The following is a 21,267-nucleotide window of genomic DNA, read 5'->3' as shown; positions in this document are numbered from 1 at the left end:
AGTGCAAACAGTCATTTTTTTCAATGCCCATATTTAGGCAAATGTGAATCAGAAGCTGACAACCATCTATTGGTTCTCATAATTTTTTACACTCAAATTTTAGGTTATTCTCTAGATTGTAACACAAGCTCTTCACTGTTTACAAAATTATTTATGAACTGTAAAAATTATCTCTTCCCGAGTCCAAGTGATGTCATTGTTCAGTTCCCACCTATAAGTGAGAACATGCGGTGTTTGGTTTTCTGTTCTTGTGATAGTTTGCTAAGAATGGGAGGGGAACATCACACATCGGGGCCTATCATGGGGAGGGGGGAGGGGGGAGGGTTTGCATTGGGAGTTATACCTGATATAAATGACGAATTGATGGGTGCTGACGAGTTGATGGGTGCAGCACACCAACACGGCACAAGTATACATATGTAACAAACCTGCACGTTATGCACATGTACCCTAGAACTTAAAGTATAAAAAAAAAAAAAAAATTATCTCTTCATGTTTTTTTCCCTGTATTGCCAAGTTTTTCTCCTGTATTCCTCCATTCAATGTTGGCTGCCACAATCAGACAGGAAACGCAAGGACACTTCTTTCTTGCATCTGTAGTGGAAATCTTAGTGGCAAACAATAACTACTCCAGGTCTGTCAAATAGATGCATCTCATAATTTAAAAAACTTTCCTGGTGTATGAGATCCCAAAGCTTGCAAAAATCTGGAGAGAGCAATCAATTTCTGGAAAGATTATACTTAAGCTCAGAACAAAGACCACAGAAAGCTAAATGTCTTTAAAACCACAAGAAAATATCATCCTTAAGTGCGTTTATTTTAAATTAAGAATATAAAAGTAAGAATTAAGCTATCATTAAAAGTATCATAGATTATCTTGTTGCTCACTTTATAGAAAAATATTTTATAATGAATGGTTGAAGACACTATTATTATACAATCAGCATTTGTATCTGTTAAAATAACCCTGAATGACCTATTCATTCTTTCTATAATCTTTGTATAAACTAGAGAAAATATATAACACATAAAGTTGCATTTCTGTCTATAGAATGAATTTTCAGATAATGTTTAAAAATTAATTTCAAAGTTTAATTTTTAGGACATTTTTGAAATTATATAAAAATTCACTTTTTCAACAGGAATTCAAAAAAAATCTTAAACCTCAGAATTATGTCCAAATTTAGAGTATAAGTTTTGAAAAAAAATTATTTCTAACTTAGAAAAGATTCCATCTAGTAACTAAAGCTTAGTAACCATGACTGGGGCTGGAACAGGAAGTTGAGGAAAAGTAACATCAGAGAAAAAAATATAAAGATAAAATATTCTTCACTTACCCGGCAACATTAGGCATATCATCTTAGAATTGGATATTATTCAAAATTTGTCTGCAACATTTCAAACTATGGGCTACTAAAGATTAAGTGGTGACTTCACAAACTGTTAATTTTTGTGCAAAAAATATAATAATTCACTACCTAATTGTGTTATGTACATTACTCATCTAAAATAAGTCTAATGTTGAAAAAAATTGGAAGCATCAATTTAGTAAACATATTAGCAAGTAGTGAGTATATTTCAATACAGTGATTAGAATTCTGAGAAATGACATGTCATAACAAATATGAAATTCAGATCCCAAAAGTAACATTACTATTAAGGTCCTAACTTTATTTTATTATCGTAATTTAAAACGTTACCACTTTTTAATGAATTACTATAACAGAACATACAACTACAAAGAAATTCCCAAGTTATACACTGTAAATATCACACAAAAAAAGAATTATCAATGTCATGTAGAAAATAGCTTGAACAAAAAGCTTCTGCAAAAGAAGGCATTTCAGGGAAAATGTCAATTTTAGATAAATATAGAAAACATATATATAAGAAAATTGTTTGTCCCTGAAAATGAGCCAAAAATAATGGAATATGTTGCCATTAAAAATGTTAAGGTCAGGCCAGATGTGGTGGCTCACGCCTGTAATCCCAGCACTTTGGGAGGCCGAGGTGGGTGAATCACCTGAAGTTAGGAGTTCGAGACCAGTCTTGCCAACATAGCAAAACCCCTTCTCTACTAAAAATACAAAAATTAGCCAGGCATGGTAGTGGGCGCCTGTAATACCTGCTACTCAGGAGGCTAAGGTGGGAGAATTGCTTGAACTCAGGAGGCAGAGGCTGCAGTGAGCCAAGATCGGGCCATTGCACTTCAGCCTAGGTGACAAGAGTGAAATTCGTCTCAAAAAAAGAAAAAAAAAGTTAAGGTCATGAAAATGTAAATTACATTAGCAGAATCCATTTTTTTCTATTTAAAAAAATTATTCCATAGACCAGAAATATATATTAAGTATAGAAATAAAGGGTGAGAATCTTTTTGGGTTTTTTTTTTTTTTAAGAGACAAGGTCTAGCTGAGACCACACCTGGCTAATTTTAGTAAAGTTGGGGTTTCATCATGTTGCTCAGGCTGGTCTCAAACTCCTGGGCTGAAGAGATCTGCTCGCCTTGGCCTCCCAAGATGCTAGGATTACAGGTGTCAGCCATTGCACCAGGCCCCAAAAGTGAGAATCTTAATGGAAAGAGATGCAAAGCCACCTGACACGAGGTATCTAAGAGTCAAACTCATAGAGGCTAAGAACAGAATGGTGGTTGCCAGGAGTTGAGGGGAGGCGGGAAAGACGAGTTGCTGTACAGTGGGCATGAAGTTTCAGTTACTCAAGATAAGTTTCAGATATCTGCTGTACAATGGTTGTGCCTACATAGAAAAATACTGTATTATACACTTAAAAATCTATTAAGAAGGTAGTTCTTATAGCAAGTATTCTTACCACAATAATAAAAAAAAAAATGAACATTAAAAAAGTTTCATTAGTCTCCACAGAAAGCAGGGAACAGAACAGTGGACTCCATACATACCTGTGAGAACCACAGTATGCTCTCCGCCACAAGCTACTTGGATCACCTTCTCAGGAATTTCAGACACCAGCTGGGGTGTTCTGTGATTGCTCAGGAGCTGATTAGGAAGACCTAACTTCCCATTCTCAGGTTCTCCAAACATATATAGCTCACCATCTGCTATGAAGGAAAAGTACAGTGATTAATGATGACATACATATGAACAAAAAGCTGATCTTACCTTCAAAAAATGTTTTGACAAGGATAACTTAGTACATTTGACCTTTCTTGAGATATTTTTACTGTATGATAAGGAAATAAAGCTAGATTTTCTTTTCCCCTTGATTATTTCAATCCAGTAATTTTCATGAAAAATTCATGACTACCACTACTAATAAACAACTAGAAATCATTTGAGTGCTTTCACAAAAGTGAAGAATATCTTGTGTCTTCTACTTACTTAAAGCTCCCATAAAAACATGAATTTTGTCTTGCTCCTGTGGTATCCCCAAAACCTAGCAGTGTCTAGAACAAGCACTTAATATTTGTGGAATAATGAATGAATAATTGCTTTATATGAAACTGGTTTAGAAAACTCACTTATGTGTGTAGTAAATATGTTAAGTTAATCTTAAGATAGCAGATTTTACCCATTTAGATGGCATTTCCTCCAAAGACGCTTACCAAAGAGTTCCTGACACTTAATCACTGCCCTGTCCATACTAACACTATTAATTTGCTTCTTTATTACATTTATCACACTGTGTTATGACTGTGAACTTCTTCAAAGCAAGAACTTTCTTATTCATTTCTATGCAATTAACTGAGTTCTATAAAGTAGAATTTAAAAACCTTGTGTAAGTATATGGTCCAATCTCAAGAATGACATAGAACACATCACCATTGGTATGAGCAAAGAGACAACAGAGCAGATCTGCTTGCTTATTCTTTGCAAGTCTCTGAGAGAACCATGATTGATCCTTGCCCAACCCCTGAGAAGGTAGCCCCTGGAGTGTTCTTTATATGGATGATTAATGACTTTGTTATATATACCAGAGCAATGAACTATGCCAGATTAGGTTTCTCAGGGCTGCTTGCACAAACATTAACATTGATGATGTACACCTGGCTTCACTATTGAGGGTCCTGAGTTTCAGCTGCTGTGGCCAGTTGCTAGCAGGTGGTGCCTATATGACCAGCCCCCTAAATCCCCTGGATGCACCAGAATGGGTTTCCCTGGGCAGAGACATTCCACACATGTCCCTGTAGTTCACTGCTAAGAAGAAAACATGCCCTGTGTGGTTTCCTAAGAGAAAGTACTAGGAAGTCCAAGCACGACTTCTCTGGACTCCACTGTAGATGCTTATCTTTTCCCCACTTTTTCTTTTTGCTTTGTATCCTCTGCTGTAATAAATCTTATTCATAAGTATAATCTGCTATTGAAGACTGTGAGTTATTCTAGAAAATCACGGAACTTCGGGAAGGTGTGGGACAGCCAATGCACAAGATATGCACCACTTGAAACTTGCTCAAATACTGTAAACACAGCTATATTGATTTTCTGAATTGATCTGCACAGAAAATGAAGTTTTATGGACCACAGTTTTCTATGAAGTATTTAGCAAACACTGACACAAAAGTGGTGCCCAGTAAGTCAGCACCCTTCCATTCTCCCACACTTGTTGCCTCCCATAGGAAACTGGTTCCTAAGTCCTGATGAGTCTCTCTCCATTTCTGTCTACAGATTCCTGATTCCCTTTACATCTTAACATGAATTTTCACCTGGATCAAGTTTTCCAAATGTCTTTCCTACCTCTAGTCTAACATATCCACACAACATCAGATATATCTTCCAAAAACAAGGCTCTAATTATGACACTTCCAAATAAAAAAAAAAATACATGTATCAAGTATAAACTGCAGACTGTTACAAGAGACCTTCCATATTAGGTCCCCGGACTACTAACCAGTCATATTTCTATCTACTCCCAAGCTGGTGACTCTCTTTTGAGTCACATCCTCCCTTGAGAATTTGATGACAGCTCTATAAAAAAAAGTACACATCCCAGCAGGGTGTGATGGCTCACACCTGTAATCCCAGCACTTTGGGAGGCCGAGGCTGGCAGATGGCTTGAGTCTAGGAGTTTGAGACCAGCCTGGGCAACATGGTGAAACCCAGTCTCTACAAAGAATACAAAAATTAGCCGGGTGTGGTGGCATGCATCTTTGTCCCAGCTACTCAGGGGAATGAGGTGGGAGGATCACTCGAGCCCAGAAGGTCTAGGCTACAGTGAGCCGTGATTATGCCACTGCACTCCAGCCTGGGCAACAGACTGAGACCTGGCTCAAAAAAAAAAAAAAAAAAAAAAAAAAAAAAAAAAAATGCACCTACCAAATTTAGCATATCATTTTAGGGGTTCACATTCCTTTAGGATCCATGATCCCTAACCTCTAAACAAACTCAACTATGCAATAATCTCCAAATACATGATTTACTTTTCTGTCTCTTTATCTCTGTACATGTTTTTGTCTCTGCCTGGATTGTTCTTCCCTCATCTCTGTCTCTCTCAGAGTTGCTTCCATCTTTCATGGTTAATCTCAAATACCACCCTTTCTCTGAAATAAGTCCTGATGACCTTAACAAGAAATAATATTTTTTCTTTCTTGATCTCACGTAAGACTCTGCTATCAAATGTCTTATGTTACCAATCATGGTCTGCTGTATATTGCACTTATTGGTCTAGCACAGTAGTGAAAAGTATGTGCTACAGAGTCAGACTGCCTTGTTTGCATCTGGATTCTGCCACTTACTCAATCACACTGAGCAAGTTGTTCAATCGCTTAGGCCTGTAACATGGGGATACAAGTGCCTACGTGATAGGGTTATTTCATAGGAATAACTGAATTAATGCATTCAAAGGCACTTAGAACACAATCTGTGCCTGGTCATTATTAGTTGCTACCACATCCTCCTCTTCCTCTTGTACATGGAGAGAAACTGCATGTCAGTAGAAGTTGTTCTGGCTTTTAGAGCTGGAAGACTGCAGTTCAAATTCTGATTCTGCAACTCAATTGCAGCATCACCTTGAATAAAACTGTGTTCGAATCCTGCCTGCATATACGGAATCAGAGATATCACCACCTCTCTCTCAGAGTGGTTGGGAGATTAAATGAAATATATTTGTACTTGAAAATGCTTTGTACACGGAAAACTATACATCCTATAGTTTGATTGTAAACTCCAGAAGGGCAGGTACTACATTTTAATCAACTTGGTATTGTAAGAAATATCATTAAAATGACTTTTACATAGTAAGTTGCTGAGGTTTCTCACAGTGTCAACTTTTTAAAGTAAAATGTTTTACCTATAAAGCAGGGGTGTCCAATCTTTTGGCTTCCCTGGACCACACTGGAAGAACTGTCTTCGGCCACATATTAAATACACTAACACTAACGATAGCTGATGAGCTAAAAAAAGAAAAGGTCTGTGCATAAATCTCATGTTTTAAGAAGGGTTACGATTTGTGTTGGGCCACATTCAAAGCCATCCTGGGCTGCGGGTTGGATGAGCTTGCTATAAAGGGTAAGAAAAGATATTTCCTGTAGCTTATCAGTAGGACCTTCCTTAAAGGGGAAGGTGAGTGCTTTTAATCCATATAAAATGTTTTATTTAATTTCAAGGTCTTTTTCTTATTTATATATAAAAAATAAAATAAAATTTATCATGAAGAACAAATAGGTCATTTCACATATCAATTATATCTACTTCACTTAGGTCTATTAATTTTTTTTTTTTTTTTGAGACGGAGTCTCGCTCTGTCGCCCGGGCTGGAGTGCAGTGGCCAGATCTCAGCTCACGGCAAGCTCCGCCTCCCGGGTTTACGCCATTCTCCTGCCTCAGCCTCCCGAGTAGCTGGGACTACAGGCGCCCGCCACCTCGCCCGGCTAGTTTTTGTATTTTTAGTAGAGACGGGGTTTCACCGTGTTAGCCAGGATGGTCTCGATCTCCTGACCTCGTGATCCGCCCGTCTCGGCCTCCCAAAGTGCTGGGATTACAGGCTTGAGCCACCGCGCCCGGGCAGGTCTATTAATTTTTATAAAATCTGGATTCTTCAAACTATCTACCTGGCTCTGATAGCTACCTTCCCCAGGATTCTGATCTTAAGCACACTGCCAAGTCTCTATTCTCCAGTCTCTGACGATTGCTCCACAAATTCCTGCCCCCAGTTCCCATGACCCCAACTCATTTGCTTACATCCCCTATTGTACTACACCTAAATCAGTGAATCATTGGTTGAAATGCTCAGACTCAACCATTAACATATCAGATGAAAAGACACGGAAATCAGGGATAATACCTGAAAACTCCATAGATTTTACCTATAACATCTAAAAATTGAATATTTTATATAATTTATAATATGAACTTGAATTGAGAACATGAATTTAAAATACGAACATGAGCATTTAAACATACTAGTAGGTGAAAAATCTGTAGGAAGTCTTAAACATAACTATCTTAGTAATATGTCCTGCATGTTTATTATGAAATAAACTATTCTGTTTGGAGGTTCCTCAAAAAACTAAAAACAGAGCTACCATATGATCCAGCAATCCCACTGCTGGGTATGTACCCAAAAGAAGAGAAACCGGTATATCAAAGAGATATCCGCACTCCCATGTTTGTTGCAGCACTGTTCACAATAGCCAAGATTTGGAAGCAACCTAAGTGTTCATCAGTAGATGACTGAATAAAGAAAACATGGAGCTGGACGCGGTGGCTCAGACCTGTAATCCCAGCACTTTGGGAGGCCAAGGTGGGTAGATCACCTGAGGTCAGGAGTTCAAGACCAGCCTGACCAACATGGTGAAACCCTGTTGCTACTAAAAATACAAAAAAATTAGCTGGGCATGATGGTTGGTGCCTGTAATACCGGCTACTCAGGAGGCTGAGGCAGGAGAATCACTTGAACCCGGGAGGCGGAGGATGCAGTGAGCTGAGATTGCACTACTGTACTCCAGCCTGGGCAACAGAGCAAGACTGTCTCAAAAACAAGAAAAAATGTGGTACTTATGCACCATAGAGTACTATTCAGCTATGAAAAAGAATGAGATCCAGTCATTTGCAATCACATGGATGGAACTGGAAGTCATTATGTTAAATGAAATAAAACAGGCACAGAAAGACATATACTGCATGTTCTCACTTATTTGTGGGATGTAAAAATCAAAACAAACTCATGGAAATAAAGAGTAGAAGGATTGTTACCAAAGGCTAGAAAGGGGAGTGGGGTGTGTGTAGGAGAGTGGTTAATGGGTCCAAAAATTAGAAATAATAATACCTAGTATTTGACAGCACAACAGGATGATTACAATCAAAATAACTGTACATCTTAAAATAACTAAGAGAGTATCATTGGATTGTTTGTAACACAAAGGGTAAATGCTTAAGGGGATGGATACCCCATTCTACATGATGTGATTATTACTCATCACATGCCTGTATAAAAACATCTCAGGTATTCCATATATATATATATATAATGTACCTACTATATATATATTATGTACCCACAAATACTAAAAATTAAAAGTAAAGAATTAATCTGTTTTTTCTGATCTACAAATTCAACATACAAAGAGAAAAAAATGCTTTTCTAGATAACATTTTCATCTATCATAAAATACATATTAAGTAAAACCCCTTATACTTATTTCCAAAATTTGTAAAAAGTTACTTTAAGTGATGAAAGTCATAAAATAATGGCTAGTGTGAAAATTACTGACAGTTCATATCAGCTGATGTAACGAATCTCAGCAAAATGCTTGGTATAAAAGTTCATTTTATGTACAAACCTGTGAATATGCTAAAAAACATTCCATCATATACCTTAAATGAGTGAATTGTAGGGTATGTGAATTATATCTCAATAAAGCTGGGTTTTAATTTTAAAAAAAAGCATAAAAACACATCAAAAAAAAGCTCAATGTAATGCCTGTTGGTTAAGATGAACTATTCCACTTGTTCACCTAATGGCTAATGCAGAGTTCATTCACACAATTCATTCTGGCAGTTTTCTGAAAGTCCAAATATAAAACAATGCTTTTGCTTGGTATTTTTATTGTTTGGCTGGCTTTTTTTCCCATTTGTGTTTTTGTTTCTTGTTTTTTGTTTCATGAACAAACCAAGTACAGACTATACCAACCCCAGGAGGCAAAAGTTGCCAATAAGTTGGTAGGTAGTGTTACCCCAAGGAATGCAATCAGTTCATCATTCATTCACTTCCTCCCTCATTCAATAATATTTATTGATTATTGGTTTGTTCAAGACACCAGGGATGCAGTGGTGAAAAATACTGACAAAGTCAGGTTTACTCTCTCTTGGTATCATGCTGCTGCCAATTCATTGGTAACTTTGGGGGGCACTGAGATGGGTGAATTACCACTTTCTAACCCTGAGTCTGTGGTACATGAAATAAAGAGTAAACGTATAAAATAAATCTTTAAAGATTTGTCTAAGAGGGTCCATAAACTATTTCTTCTAGGTATTTTTACTATTAAAAAAATCCCATCAATTAGATGCAAAGTCATAATCACACTTCCTGTTATTACTAGTGTAGATATAGACTATAACAGCTAGAGCCCAACATTTCAAATATTTTAACTAAGATAGAAAAGGTTGCCAGTAGGTCCAGGAAAGGGAGAAGTTGGGAATGCTGAGAAAGTCCTACCAAAGGAAACCATATCCCATGCTGAGCTCTCTATATTCACCTAAAAAGTGATCATGTCAGACACAGTTTGAAATTATGAACTCTTATTACATAAATGGGGAAATACTGTGACCTAAAACAGACCAAAACAATTTCATTACATAGACAACCATGGCATTATTTCTATAGAACCAGAGAATATGTTACATCATTTCATTATTAACTTAATAATAACATAGAAGTGGGAGATAACATGATGACTTCAAAATGTGTCTTACTTGTTACAAAAGCTGAATGGTAATATCCACAAGAGATCCAGGAGACAGGTTTTCCAATGGTCACTTGATGAGGGACACAGACATTAGTTACATTTTTTAAACCAATTTGCCCTTCGGAATTGTCACCCCACATAAAAAGTCTTCCATCCTCTATAAAGAAAAAAACAAGGGGTAGAAAACGTTTTAAAAGGTAGTCAGGCTCTGAAGCTATTACACTTCCAAAAGACTATTTATTTTATAGTTCATAAAAATTATGTATCTTAACAATAAAGTACTACTAAGACATTTACACCAGTTAGCTACTTAAGAGTTCAATTTATATTGTGAAATACTTCTATAATGATAAAGAACACAGAACAGCCTGATTGTAAATCACTTAAGTCCTGGACATATTTTTATCTCAATAGCAAAGACAGAATGCCCTTTCCTACAATCACCCTTTCCATTCTAATGTCTCTAAACAGAAATGTTCTCCTCCTTCCAAGCAGTCTACCTGCAACTGAACTGAAAGACAGCACAGGTCACATTAGACACCTGCAGCTCAAAAAAGCCTGGAAGACCTTGCTCTTGAGAGCACTGTGGAAATGATGTTTTGGAAAAAAGAACAGAAGAAATGTATTTCACTACCTATTTTTTTCCTTATAATTTAAACCTGAAAACACAGAATCTAGCCTTAGAGAATGAAGATACAATATCATGTAAAACATCTCAAAAATAGGTAACTTATATAATTTCTGATAAGGGTTTTGATGTCAGAAAAAAATCTAGGAAAAATATTTTAGAAAGGAATTCTCAAGATTTATTTATATATTTTAAATAATTTAAATTTTGAAGTGGTTTAGTAATGCAAAACAAATAAATGAAAATAACAACTGAAAGAAGGATGTCAAAATACTAACTTAAGGGCTGACAAAATCTAAAGGATTGAGCTTCAGATACAACTCTGACTTTCCTGATAGAGTAACACCGCATGTTACACAGTCTCCTCCTTGAAACAAAGCAGCTAACCAGCAGCTTCAGTGAGATCAAGCTGATCTTGGCTCCAAATTTTAAAGAAATGTCTCATATGGGCTTTGGTAGGGAGGGCAGAGAGGTACAATGACTGTTACAAATCACATTTTAACATTATGTGCTGCAATAGATTTCTGTGGATGTTTCTGATAGCAACTTCAGTTAAAACTGTAAGTATAACTTTAAGAGCACACAGTGAAAATAATATTTAAGAATATCTAAAGGAGTAGAGGAAGAGCATAGCTTAGAGCTTATTTGCCAATTACTTTTTAATGTACATTTAAATAAGCACAAATAAGCATAAAATAAGCATAAAATAAGCATAAAATTGCAGTATGTCAAGATTTAAAGTTGTATTTTAAATGTTTTCTGAAAACACATAGTCAATGCAAGAAACTAAACAGCAATGCTCCCTTCAGTTTACTGAGTTGGCATATACTGATCTACAGGAAAGGAATGTGTCCCAGACTGAAAAAGAAACAAGCCTCACCAGTTAGGGCAGCTGAAGTATTAGATCCAGCAGAGAGCTGTTTAATCTTATGCTCGGATGTAAAAAAGCTAATTACATGAAAAGTGTTTCTTTCTTCAGTGTCACCAAGCCCCAACTGTCCTTCATCATTTCCACCAGTTGCATATACATTGCCTCCTTCTGCACATGGAAAAGAAAACATCAATAGACTATAGAGTCCCCCTTTTTATGAGACAGGTCAGTGTATAGCAGCGATTTCCTCTATTAACAGTGAAGAAAGCTGAAAGCTATCATTATCCTATTATTTGGGAGACAACTCCATTTCATCGTCAAAATAAAGCAAAACAAGCAAGGTCACATATTTTTGTGAGATGTTAGAAATCAATCTAGAATGTAACTAGCAACTGAAATGAACAGAATGAATGGAACGTATTTCTGCTAATATAGTACTTTATTAATTCAGAGTAAAAACAAGGAAAGTAACTTCCAAACTAGTTTAAAATGCAAATCTATTTTAAAAGAGATGTGGCCGGGCGCGGTGGCTCAAGCCTGTAATCCCAGCACTTTGGGAGGCCGAGACGGGCGGATCACGAGGTCAGGAGATCGAGACCATCCTGGCTAACACGGTGAAACCTCGTCTCTACTAAAAATACAAAAAAACTAGCTGGGTGAGGTGGCGGGCGCCTGTAGTCCCAGCTACTAGGGAGGCTGAGGCAGGAGAATGGCGTAAATCCGGGAGGCGGAGCTTGCAGTGAGCTGAGATCTGGCCACTGCACTCCAGCCCGGGCGACAGACCCAGACTCCGCCTCTAAAAAAAAAAAAAAGAGAGAGATGTGTCCATTAATTTTAACTTCTGTACCCGCTAAGATACAGTATAAATAAGTAAAACGGGGCAAATTCAAGAAGAATCTAATTAGAAACATGATAATTCTATGTTGTATTCATTTTAACTTCTTAGCTAAATAAGAAGTCACTATAGCACTCTGTTTAGGAGGAAAGACTCCAGAGCCAGACTGCTTGAGTGCAAATTCTGGCTTACCACTTACCAAAGCTGTGGGACCTTGGGCAAGCCATAACCTCTGTGTGCCTCATTTTCCTCATCTATAAAATGGGGATAATAATAGTACCTACTTCATAGAGTTGTTATGAAGATTGAATTAGTTGAGATTTGTAAAATTCTTAGAACAGCATTTGGCTCATTTAAAGTACGTAAAAATGTTTGTTAATTACTCTGTTAATTAAATAAAAAGTACATCATGCCTAGATTATAAACATTTCCAGTAAATTGTAAATTAATGAAGATTTTTAACACATAATTAGTTATCTATGTCATACATATATACACGAAGTTAAAGCCTTGCTAAATTATAGGGTGAAATGAGGGCAGAATCAGCCTGAATTAGTAAAAATTTTAAAGTTATTGTTATTTTTATTTTTTGTTTTTAAGAAAAGAGGAAACCTAATTGGGGAAACAAGACTAGCTTTCAAATGGAAAATACATACAAGGTCACATGAAATTGGAGTGCACAATTTAACACACATGGAGCAAACCTGAGTTGGTGAGATTGAAATAATTCAAACAAATAAATGAACACAAAGTTGAACAGTCACAAAATGTTCCATGGAAGAAGTAACACTTAATGGGATCTCAAAAGATAATCTGAAAAGCCTAAGAGAAAGAGAAAAGACACTTCAGAAAGGGAAAGGTATGGAGAAGTGGAGAGCAGCTGGCGCAGTGAAAACATCCTGAAGACAGAATAAGTGGTTGGGGGCGCAGGGCACGGGGCAGGGGCAGGGGGAAGGTGGTAGGAAGAACTGCTCAGTGGTCAGGTCCTGGAGGTCTAATTGTTATCGCAGCATTTGCTGAAGATACTACCCTTTCTCTATTGAATTTCCTTGGCATCTCTGCCAAAAATCAAGTGGGCATATATATATGGGTCTACTTGTAGACTCTATTCTGTTCCATTAATCTTTGTCTATCTTTTTGCCAATACCACACTGTCTTGATTACGGCAGCTTTACAGTGAGTCTTGAAATCAGGTAGTGCCAGTCCTCTAATTTTGTAATTTTTCAAAATTGTTTTGGCTCTTCTATGTCAATTGTTTTCCATATAAATTTTAGAAGCACTTTGTTAATTTCTACAAACACACATACACACACAAAAGCTGGTATGGATTTTGATGGGCATTGTGCTCGCTCACATCAACAGCCTTCTGGGTGCCTTCCACTCAACCTTAGTGAGGAAGAGCAAGAACAGGAATAACCAGCCCCTAAGGTGGACACACAGGTTAGGAGATGCTGTCCCATGATATAATCCAAGAAAAGAAGCTTTTTCTTCAGCCATTTGACATTTATGTGTATATTTGCAAAGGCAAACGTGTGCTAGCCATTGACATTTTTAAAAACCCTAATTTTACTGTTGCCAAAGTATACTCTCTATTAATTTTACAAAACTACGTTACTGGAACGAGACCTCAGTTCTCAAAGTCAGGCAGGAAATCATACAGGTTGAGCACTATACCTGTTGACACCAGGGTGTGGTTCCTTCCACAGGCAGCTAATTTCACCTTTTCAGGTTTTAGAGCTAAAAATATTTAAAAATGGGACAATTATTTTACAGCAATGAAAATGAACAGTAGTCCAGGAAAAATGGTAACTAAGTGATAGAACCGAGATTTAATAGCAGGCTTGTCTGATTCCAAAGTCAATATTCTTAACTAGCAAACCAGAGGTTTTCAGAACTGGTTGTGTACCATCATAACCAGTGGAGCTTGAATACAGTATAGATATCTTAGCCCCATCCCTAGGGAATCTGAGTCAGTGGGTCTAAAGTAGGGGCTAGGCATCTATATATGTATATTTTTAAACTCCACAGGTAGGCCAGGTGCGGGGGCTCACACCTATTATCCTAGCACTTTGGGAAGCTGAGACGGGCGGATGGCTTGAGCTCAGGAGTTCCAGATCGGCCTGAGCAACATGGTGAAACCCCATCTCTACAAAAAAATACAAAAATTAGCTGGGTGTGGTGGTGCATGCCTGTAGTTTCAGCTATTCAGAGAGGGGGTGCTGAGGTGGGAGGATGGCGGGAGCCCAGGAGGTTGAGGCTGCAGTAATCAGAGATCATGCCACTGCACTCCAGCTTGGGCGACAGAGCGAGACCCTGTCTCAAAAAAAAAAAAAACAACTTCACAGGTAGTTAATATGTGCTGACTCACTGCATTCTATTATGCTGCCTCCTCACCAATCTGATCCATTACCTAACCTGCCATCACCGTTATCAAGCTCACCTTCTACCACATTCAATGAAAAACTGAAAGACCAATATTGATAGGTATACATGTATGAATCAAAGTTGTTCATTCATTCATCTACATATTCAAAAAACATTTAAAGAACATCTCCTAAGTGCTTGGCATAGGGGCTGCAAAATGATGACTAAGATAGAATTCCTGGTCTCAAGGATCCCATAGTCTAAACAATTCTGTTAGCTTCTCTATTAGGTAAGATATTTGAGAGTAAGGGTCATGGTCACTGTGAATATCCCCAAGTGCTTAGACTGTGCTCAATAAATACTTTTTGAACACATGGAATACTTTAAAAGTTCCATAACAATTCCCATAAACAGCACAAATATGATAAGCTACACTGACATTTTGAGCTGAAATTAAAATCTAGCCAGGAAGATAAAAAATACTGCTTTTACTACATCTCAAGGAATCTCCATCATCCTTTCAAGTTTAGCTGATGTTCACAGGTTATACCCAAACAGAGGTTTTGCATATAACATCCAGAAAGCTTTGTAAGGGTATTATATATCTAATATTTTCTGGAACACTCCTGATTTCAAATATTTTGTCCTGTTGTTCTTTTACACTAGTACTAATCAATCCCTAGTCTCGATGTTTTGTTTACTTCACCTAGTCACTATATAAAGCAGGATAAGTATGTTTTATAAAACCAGCAACTAAATAGAAGCATAATGTCCACAACTCTATTAAATGAGAAAAGCTCAAAATTCTAACATATGTTTGTTCTCTGTATATACAATAACAGTAATACGTAAGTAGTTTTACAAACAAGCAAAAAAAAAAAAAAGGAGGGGGGATGTTCAAATGCAATATTGTAAACTCATTACTTCCTTTGTGGTCCCTGGATTTAAAATCAATCTGATTTTTAGACCCTAACATATAAAAGCAGTTCTGAATATCACATAAAAGATAAGTTAAATGCTAATAATATTCAAGCAAATGTCAGAAAATAAACAACTAAAGGCTTTATTATTTATGACATTAAAGAACTACACAGTCAACATAAAAACACTTTATACAGTTTGTGAAAAGGTAAAAAGATCCCAAACCTTTGACACATGTTGGCTTGCTGATGGCTGACTTTGATCCTAATCCTAACTGACCCCAGTTGTTACTACCAAACACGTAAAGTTTATTATTTCCTGGTGGGAGGGAAAAAGAAATAATCAACTGAAGCATTTTTCACACAATGTAAGATGAGTCATCACAAAGCAATAAAAAGCTATACTTTTTAAATGTCACTGCTTTTCTGTGTTGAAACAAGTTGCCTTGTTCATCTATGTATAACCAGATTCTTTTTTTTTTTTTTTTTTTGAGACAGAGTCTCGCTCTGTCGCCCGGGCTGGAGTGCAGTGGCCGGATCTCAGCTCACTGCACGCTCCGCCTTCCGGGTTTACGCCATTCTCCTGCCTCAGCCTCCCGAGTAGCTGGGACTACAGGCGCCCGCCACCTCGCCCGGCTAGCTTTTTGTATTTTTTTTTTAGTAGAGACGGGGTTTCACCATGTTAGCCAGGATGGTCTCGATCTCCTGACTTCGTGATCCGCCCGTCTCGGCCTCCCAAAGTGCTGGGATTACAGGCTTGAGCCACCGCGCCCGGCCATATAACCAGATTCTATTAGGTGGGAAAGAGTTTCTAAAATTATACAGTAACAGTTTTTTAATTATATTGAAATAGATTCATTTCAAGAAAGTTGTGTGTATAGAAAATCATACTTAAATATACTAAGGAAACTTAAAATTTAAAAGACACTCCTGATGACTTATTTTGTGAAGAATTCTCTGGCAAAGTAAAAAACAACACTTTTGATACATTTTCAACATGTTTAAAACACAGCAGCGTATCTATAACATAATATTTAGAATTTTCTAAGTATTACTGTCCTCATTCAGGATTGTAATACTAACCGGTAACAACAGCAGTATGTTCATCTCCACATGAAAGATGTACGGGAACATCATTTTTAAACCAGAATTTACTGGGATTATTTTCAGCAAATTTACTCTTCCCAAATGTAAACACAGCACCCGAATCTGCAAATATAAGATGGTCTCTATTTTATAACTTTTACTATGTTGCCTATTATTAAAATACCTTTTCAGTAATTTATCCATACAAACCTCTTGTCTCATGACAGCTTTGCCCCCACTCTGGCAATATTTAAGCCTTCCTTCTTCCACCTTAAATCAGTCTTTCTTATTCCTCAGACTCCATTATAGTTTTATCTCTGAAATCTACTAGATTGAACATGTATTACTCATATACTGGCACAAAGTAAGAAATATACTATCACAAGGAAGGCAGTCATCTATTACTAATAGTTCTGCTGTCACCAAGTACATGTCTATTCCCTGGAATGAAATGGTACAATTTGTGCTAGTCTTGCTCTGGTTAACATCTCATGGTCTGGCCTCTGACTGAGAGCTTTTCTCCAAACACAGAAACAGGACAGTATTTAGCTTCCTCATTAACTTCATCAGGATATCTATGGGGAGAGTCTCTATCAGTCAATTTGGATTTTCTCTGGTCCAGTTTTTCCAAGGAACCTCCAGTGTTCTCATGCAAGGGAAACGGCGTTAGCCCAAATGGTGAATTCTTTTTATTTTTGTTGAAACAGAGCCTCACTCTGTCACCCAGGTTGAAGTGCAGTGGCCCAATCACGGCTAACTGCCGCCTCAACCTCCTGGGCCCAAGCAATCCTCCCGCCTCAGCCTCCAGAGTAGCTAGGACTATAGGCATGTGCCACCATGTCCAGCTAAATTTTGTAATTTTTGCACAGACAGGGTTTTAGCATGTTGCCCAGGCTGGTCTCAAACTCCCGGGCTTAGGCTCAGGTCTCAAACTCCTGGGCTCCTGCCTCGGCCTCCCAAAGTGCTGGGATTACAGGCGTGAACCACGACACCTGGCCAAAATGGTGAACCCCTAATTTCTCTGTTGGTAATCCCAATGAATACCCATAAAACCAGAGACAGCACAGAGAGAAACAAATTACTCCACCACTATCTCTTTCATTTGAACCAAGGGAAAGCAGCTAGAAAAAAGAAAAAAAAACAGGCTTTAAAGGCAACTAGGTATTCAAAGGTTGTTGTAAGGATTAAACGAGATGACATGAATAAAGAACTTAGCTCAGAGCCTAGCATCCTCAAAGTGTTAGCTCATAGCTGCCTCTGTAAACTCTTCCTCTACCATAAGAGTTGGAAATGATCACTGGCTTCTCTGAACTATGTGATCTGTAGAATTTATATGGCAAATAATTGTGCTACCTAGCAATCTCTCTAATTAAACTGTTACACAAATCAGCAAAATTACAAATGTCAGCAAGATTTGTGTAACAGTTTGATTAGAAAGCTTGGTAGGTAGCATAATATGTAAGATGAGGTCCTCACAAAGCAATGAAAAGCTATACTTTAAAAATGTTGGCCAGGTGTGGTGGCTCACACCTGTAATTCCAGCACTTTGGGAGGCCTAGGCGGGTGGATCACTTGAGGTCAGGAGTTTGAGACCAGCCTGGCCAACGTGGTGAAACCCCATCTTGACTAAAAATGCAAAAATTAGCCGGGTATGGTGGTGGGCGCCTGTAATCCCAGCTACTTGGGGGGCTGAGGCAGGACAATCGCATGAACCCCAGGGGTGGAGGTTGCAGTGAGCCAAGACAGCGTCATTGCACTCCAGCCTGGGCGATAGAGTGAGACTCCGTCTCAAAAAAAAAAAAAAAAGTCACTGCTTTTCTGTGTTGAAACACAGACAGAGTTCACCATTTGTTACCCCAAATGTTGTTTTTTTCCAACTATTTTCTAAGGTTACAGAAGGTATAAACTGTCTGTACTACCCATATTGCCTGGCACAAAGTAGCCATTGTGTGTTCTACTTTTCACACAGAAAGGGTCCCCCTTACACACATGTATATTCGTAACTGTTCAATGTTTTGTTTACGAATTCATCATAATGGTGAGTAGGTAGTCGAATATAACTTTCGACATTGTTAATATAAAAGACAGGTTACCCAAGTCGTCAGCAAAGGAGCCCTTCAGCTTTTCTTGATTTCTGAGAATTCAGAATGTTTAGGGATCCAGTACAAAATGAAAAGATCCTCTCAACACAGCTACTCAGGAAGTTTCTAATTCTCATCTTACTCATGCACTACAGTCAGTCATAGAGATGTCTTTTTCTCTTTCCAGAAACAGTACATGGGAAAGGATGGTTTATCTTTCCCCCCAAAACAACATCACAAAATGCCACGGTCCTAGGAGACTGGGAGAGGAGTACACCGGGATGTTGAGATTTAACATTCTTACATCAAGTCATTACCTGATGTGAGTAGTATTCACAAACTGTTGTGGCACAGCATCATTTTGAAGAGAGACTAAAAACCCCTACCAGTTCCCAAAAACCATTTAAACACACACATACACCAAATAGTAGGCCAGGTCCAGCTTCTGGGGAAATCCCAAGGTGGGTGATCACACATAAACTAATTCGTACCAGAAAGGAAAACATGGCGAATATAAGTATTAATCATAAATATTAATATGCAAGAGACTAGCCACTGTGGACAACTTTTTGAGAACCACTGTGAGGCATCTCAGTTCGACTAGGATCTAGAACAGACTCTGAGTTTCCCCAGAATGAATTATTTTAACATTTTAACTGTTTTGTCCTGGCTCCCCTGGTTTCCCTGATACCCTCATCCCAAGCCAAGGTTTGGTGGCTCCGCTCTGGCCCTGTAACATCTACTGTCAATTTGTATGGTCATTTTGTTCACCTTCCTGTATGCCTCACTAAATTGTGAACTGCAGGACAGGAATCTAAGTTCCGGCCAGGAGCATGGAAGAAAACATACATATTTCAGTGAAGGTATAATTTCTGCTCAAACCCAGTGTTTTTTCAACATGGTCGTGACCTACTAGTGGGTCAGAAAATCAATTCAGTGGAACACGATTAGCATTTTAAAAGAATGCATTATCAAAAAGCTGTGTGTGGAATCTAAGTGGTTAGAACAAGGACTGCATCACGAGACATCTATTTCTGTTACACAGTATGTATGGGGTATCGGGGCACAATGTCAAAAGTATTTCTAACTACAGAGCTCAGGAAAAAAAGGCTAAAAAACACTCGCTAAAGGGTCCCTCTTCTTCCTCTTTATCCAATTTATTTCCTGTATCCCCTTTTACCCCCACAACCCTGATCACTCACTCTTTACCGCATTCAATACATAACCGGGAGCTCAGGACCTCCAAAATGCACAAGTCTGGAGTCTGCACTTTGGGGAGTTTACAGATAGGTAAAAAATGTCCCTGGCCTGGCCGGGCGCGGTGGCTCACGCCTGTAATCCCAGCACTTTGGAAGGCCGAGGCGGGCTGATCACCTGAGGTCGGGAGTTCGAGACCAGCCTGACCAACATACAGAAACCTCGTCTCTACTAAAAATATAAAATTAGCCAGGCGTGGTGGCGCAGGCCTGTAATCCCAGCTACTCGGAGGCTGAGGCAGGAGAATCGCTTGAACCCGGGAGGCGGAGGTTGCGGTGAGCCGAGATCGCGCCATTGCACTCCAGCCTGGCAACAAGAGCGAAACTCCGTCTCAAAAAAAAAAAAAAAGTGTCCCGCCTTCAAGAATCTCATCAAAAGCTTATTTTAAAAGCATAAGAAAGACAGGCACCCTCTTTCCCGTTCTCCCCCATCCTGTTCTTCCTGTGCAGTCCTCTGCCCTCAGTCATTCGTGAGAGAGCAACCAGCGATCCCGCCCCAGTCCGGCCGCCAAGCCTGGGGCCTGTCCCCTTACAGGGCCGATCCGGAGGCGGGGCCAGGCCGCCCGCCCGCCCGGGGATCCTCCCTCCCGGCCTTCCGCCACCGGAGCGGGCGCGACTCACCGGGCAACAGCTCTTCGGGCTCCTTCATGCCAAAGGCGGTACGGGCAGCCTGCGCCTGGGCCAGGAGGCTGTAGAGGACGGTTTGGTCGGGGCTAAGGCAGCTACTCCGCCCAGACGCGGGCCGCGAAAGCCCCCCAGTTCGGCATGGCGAAACTCCGTGGATCAACTACAACCGCGCTGCCGGAAGTCAACAAACAGCCGCTAGGGGCAACGGGGGCGGAGCTTGGGAATGCAAGGCGGGGCAGGCGCCGCTGGGGAGGGGAACGGAGGCCCGGTGGCTGGCAAGGGATAGACTCAGGCACAGCGGAGGGGCGGTAGAGACCACGCGCCCTCTGGCGGCCTGGAGCAGAGAGGCGGCCACGCCGCGCAGTGATGCCCTGGAGTCAACGCCGTCGTGCCGCTGGAGGTCCAGGCGCCGCAGGGACCCTGCCATGAGTGGCAGACGTCACAAATCTCATAGCCCGTGACATAAGCAAACATCGACACACAATTATGACACTACTAGTAGTAGTGACCAGCTGGAACATTAAAGGAGATAAGCACTCTGCTAAAGGCATCCCCAGCATCTAAACCAAGGTCTGGCCTATATTGAATGCTCATTACGTATTTCTTGACCAAATGAGTACTATCACAACCCTGTAAAGTGGTTAATGTCACCCCTGTTTAAGCATGTGGAGATTATACAATAAGAGATCTGGAGTCTTATTGCAAGTATCTCAAGCCTGCTTTCA

At 39.2% G+C, this 21,267-nt stretch overlaps 1 protein-coding gene and 1 non-coding gene across 3 annotated transcripts; both read right to left on the bottom strand.

The window, feature by feature from the left end:
- Positions 1 to 488: 488 nt before the first annotated feature.
- On the bottom strand, positions 489 to 20,786 carry RPGR (retinitis pigmentosa GTPase regulator). Of its 2 annotated transcripts, none has more exons than XM_033202091.1 (8): positions 20,537 to 20,786; positions 16,576 to 16,701; positions 15,719 to 15,811; positions 13,883 to 13,945; positions 11,383 to 11,541; positions 9,882 to 10,031; positions 2,915 to 3,070; positions 489 to 706 (listed from the first exon to the last, which is right to left on the bottom strand). In XM_033202091.1, the coding sequence occupies exons 1-8, from the start codon at positions 20,562 to 20,564 to the stop codon at positions 609 to 611; spliced, it is 873 nt and encodes a 290-aa protein (XP_033057982.1). In that variant the 5' UTR covers positions 20,565 to 20,786; the 3' UTR covers positions 489 to 608. The 2 variants fall into 2 exon arrangements, with proteins under 2 accessions (XP_033057982.1, XP_033057981.1); XM_033202090.1 differs by having other exon boundaries at positions 496 to 706; positions 2,915 to 3,073; positions 20,537 to 20,775.
- On the bottom strand, positions 524 to 653 carry LOC117078652. Its single transcript, XR_004435090.1, has one exon. It is a non-coding gene; the product is annotated as a small nucleolar RNA SNORA31 (small nucleolar RNA).
- Positions 20,787 to 21,267: the final 481 nt, after the last annotated feature.

This window comes from Trachypithecus francoisi, unplaced genomic scaffold (assembly GCF_009764315.1).
Source record: "Trachypithecus francoisi isolate TF-2019V2 unplaced genomic scaffold, Tfra_2.0 Lachesis_group6, whole genome shotgun sequence".
Taxonomy (NCBI): Eukaryota; Metazoa; Chordata; class Mammalia; order Primates; family Cercopithecidae; genus Trachypithecus; species Trachypithecus francoisi.
Note: the sequence above shows the minus strand (reverse complement) of the source record. Positions and strands in the feature narration are given on the sequence as shown.

What these genes read in the sequence shown, in the direction of transcription:
- RPGR (XM_033202090.1), bottom strand. Translation starts at nt 20,564, where the DNA reads ATGAAGGAGCCCGAAGAGCTGTTGCCCG. An exon ending in GCCCGAAGAGCTGTTGCCCG is followed by an intron (nt 16,702 to 20,536) that starts GTGAGTCGCGCC and finishes TTATATTTGCAG; the next exon opens with ATTCGGGTGCTGTGTTTACA. An exon ending in ACATACTGCTGTTGTTACCG is followed by an intron (nt 15,812 to 16,575) that starts GTTAGTATTACA and finishes CCCTCCCACCAG; the next exon opens with GAAATAATAAACTTTACGTG.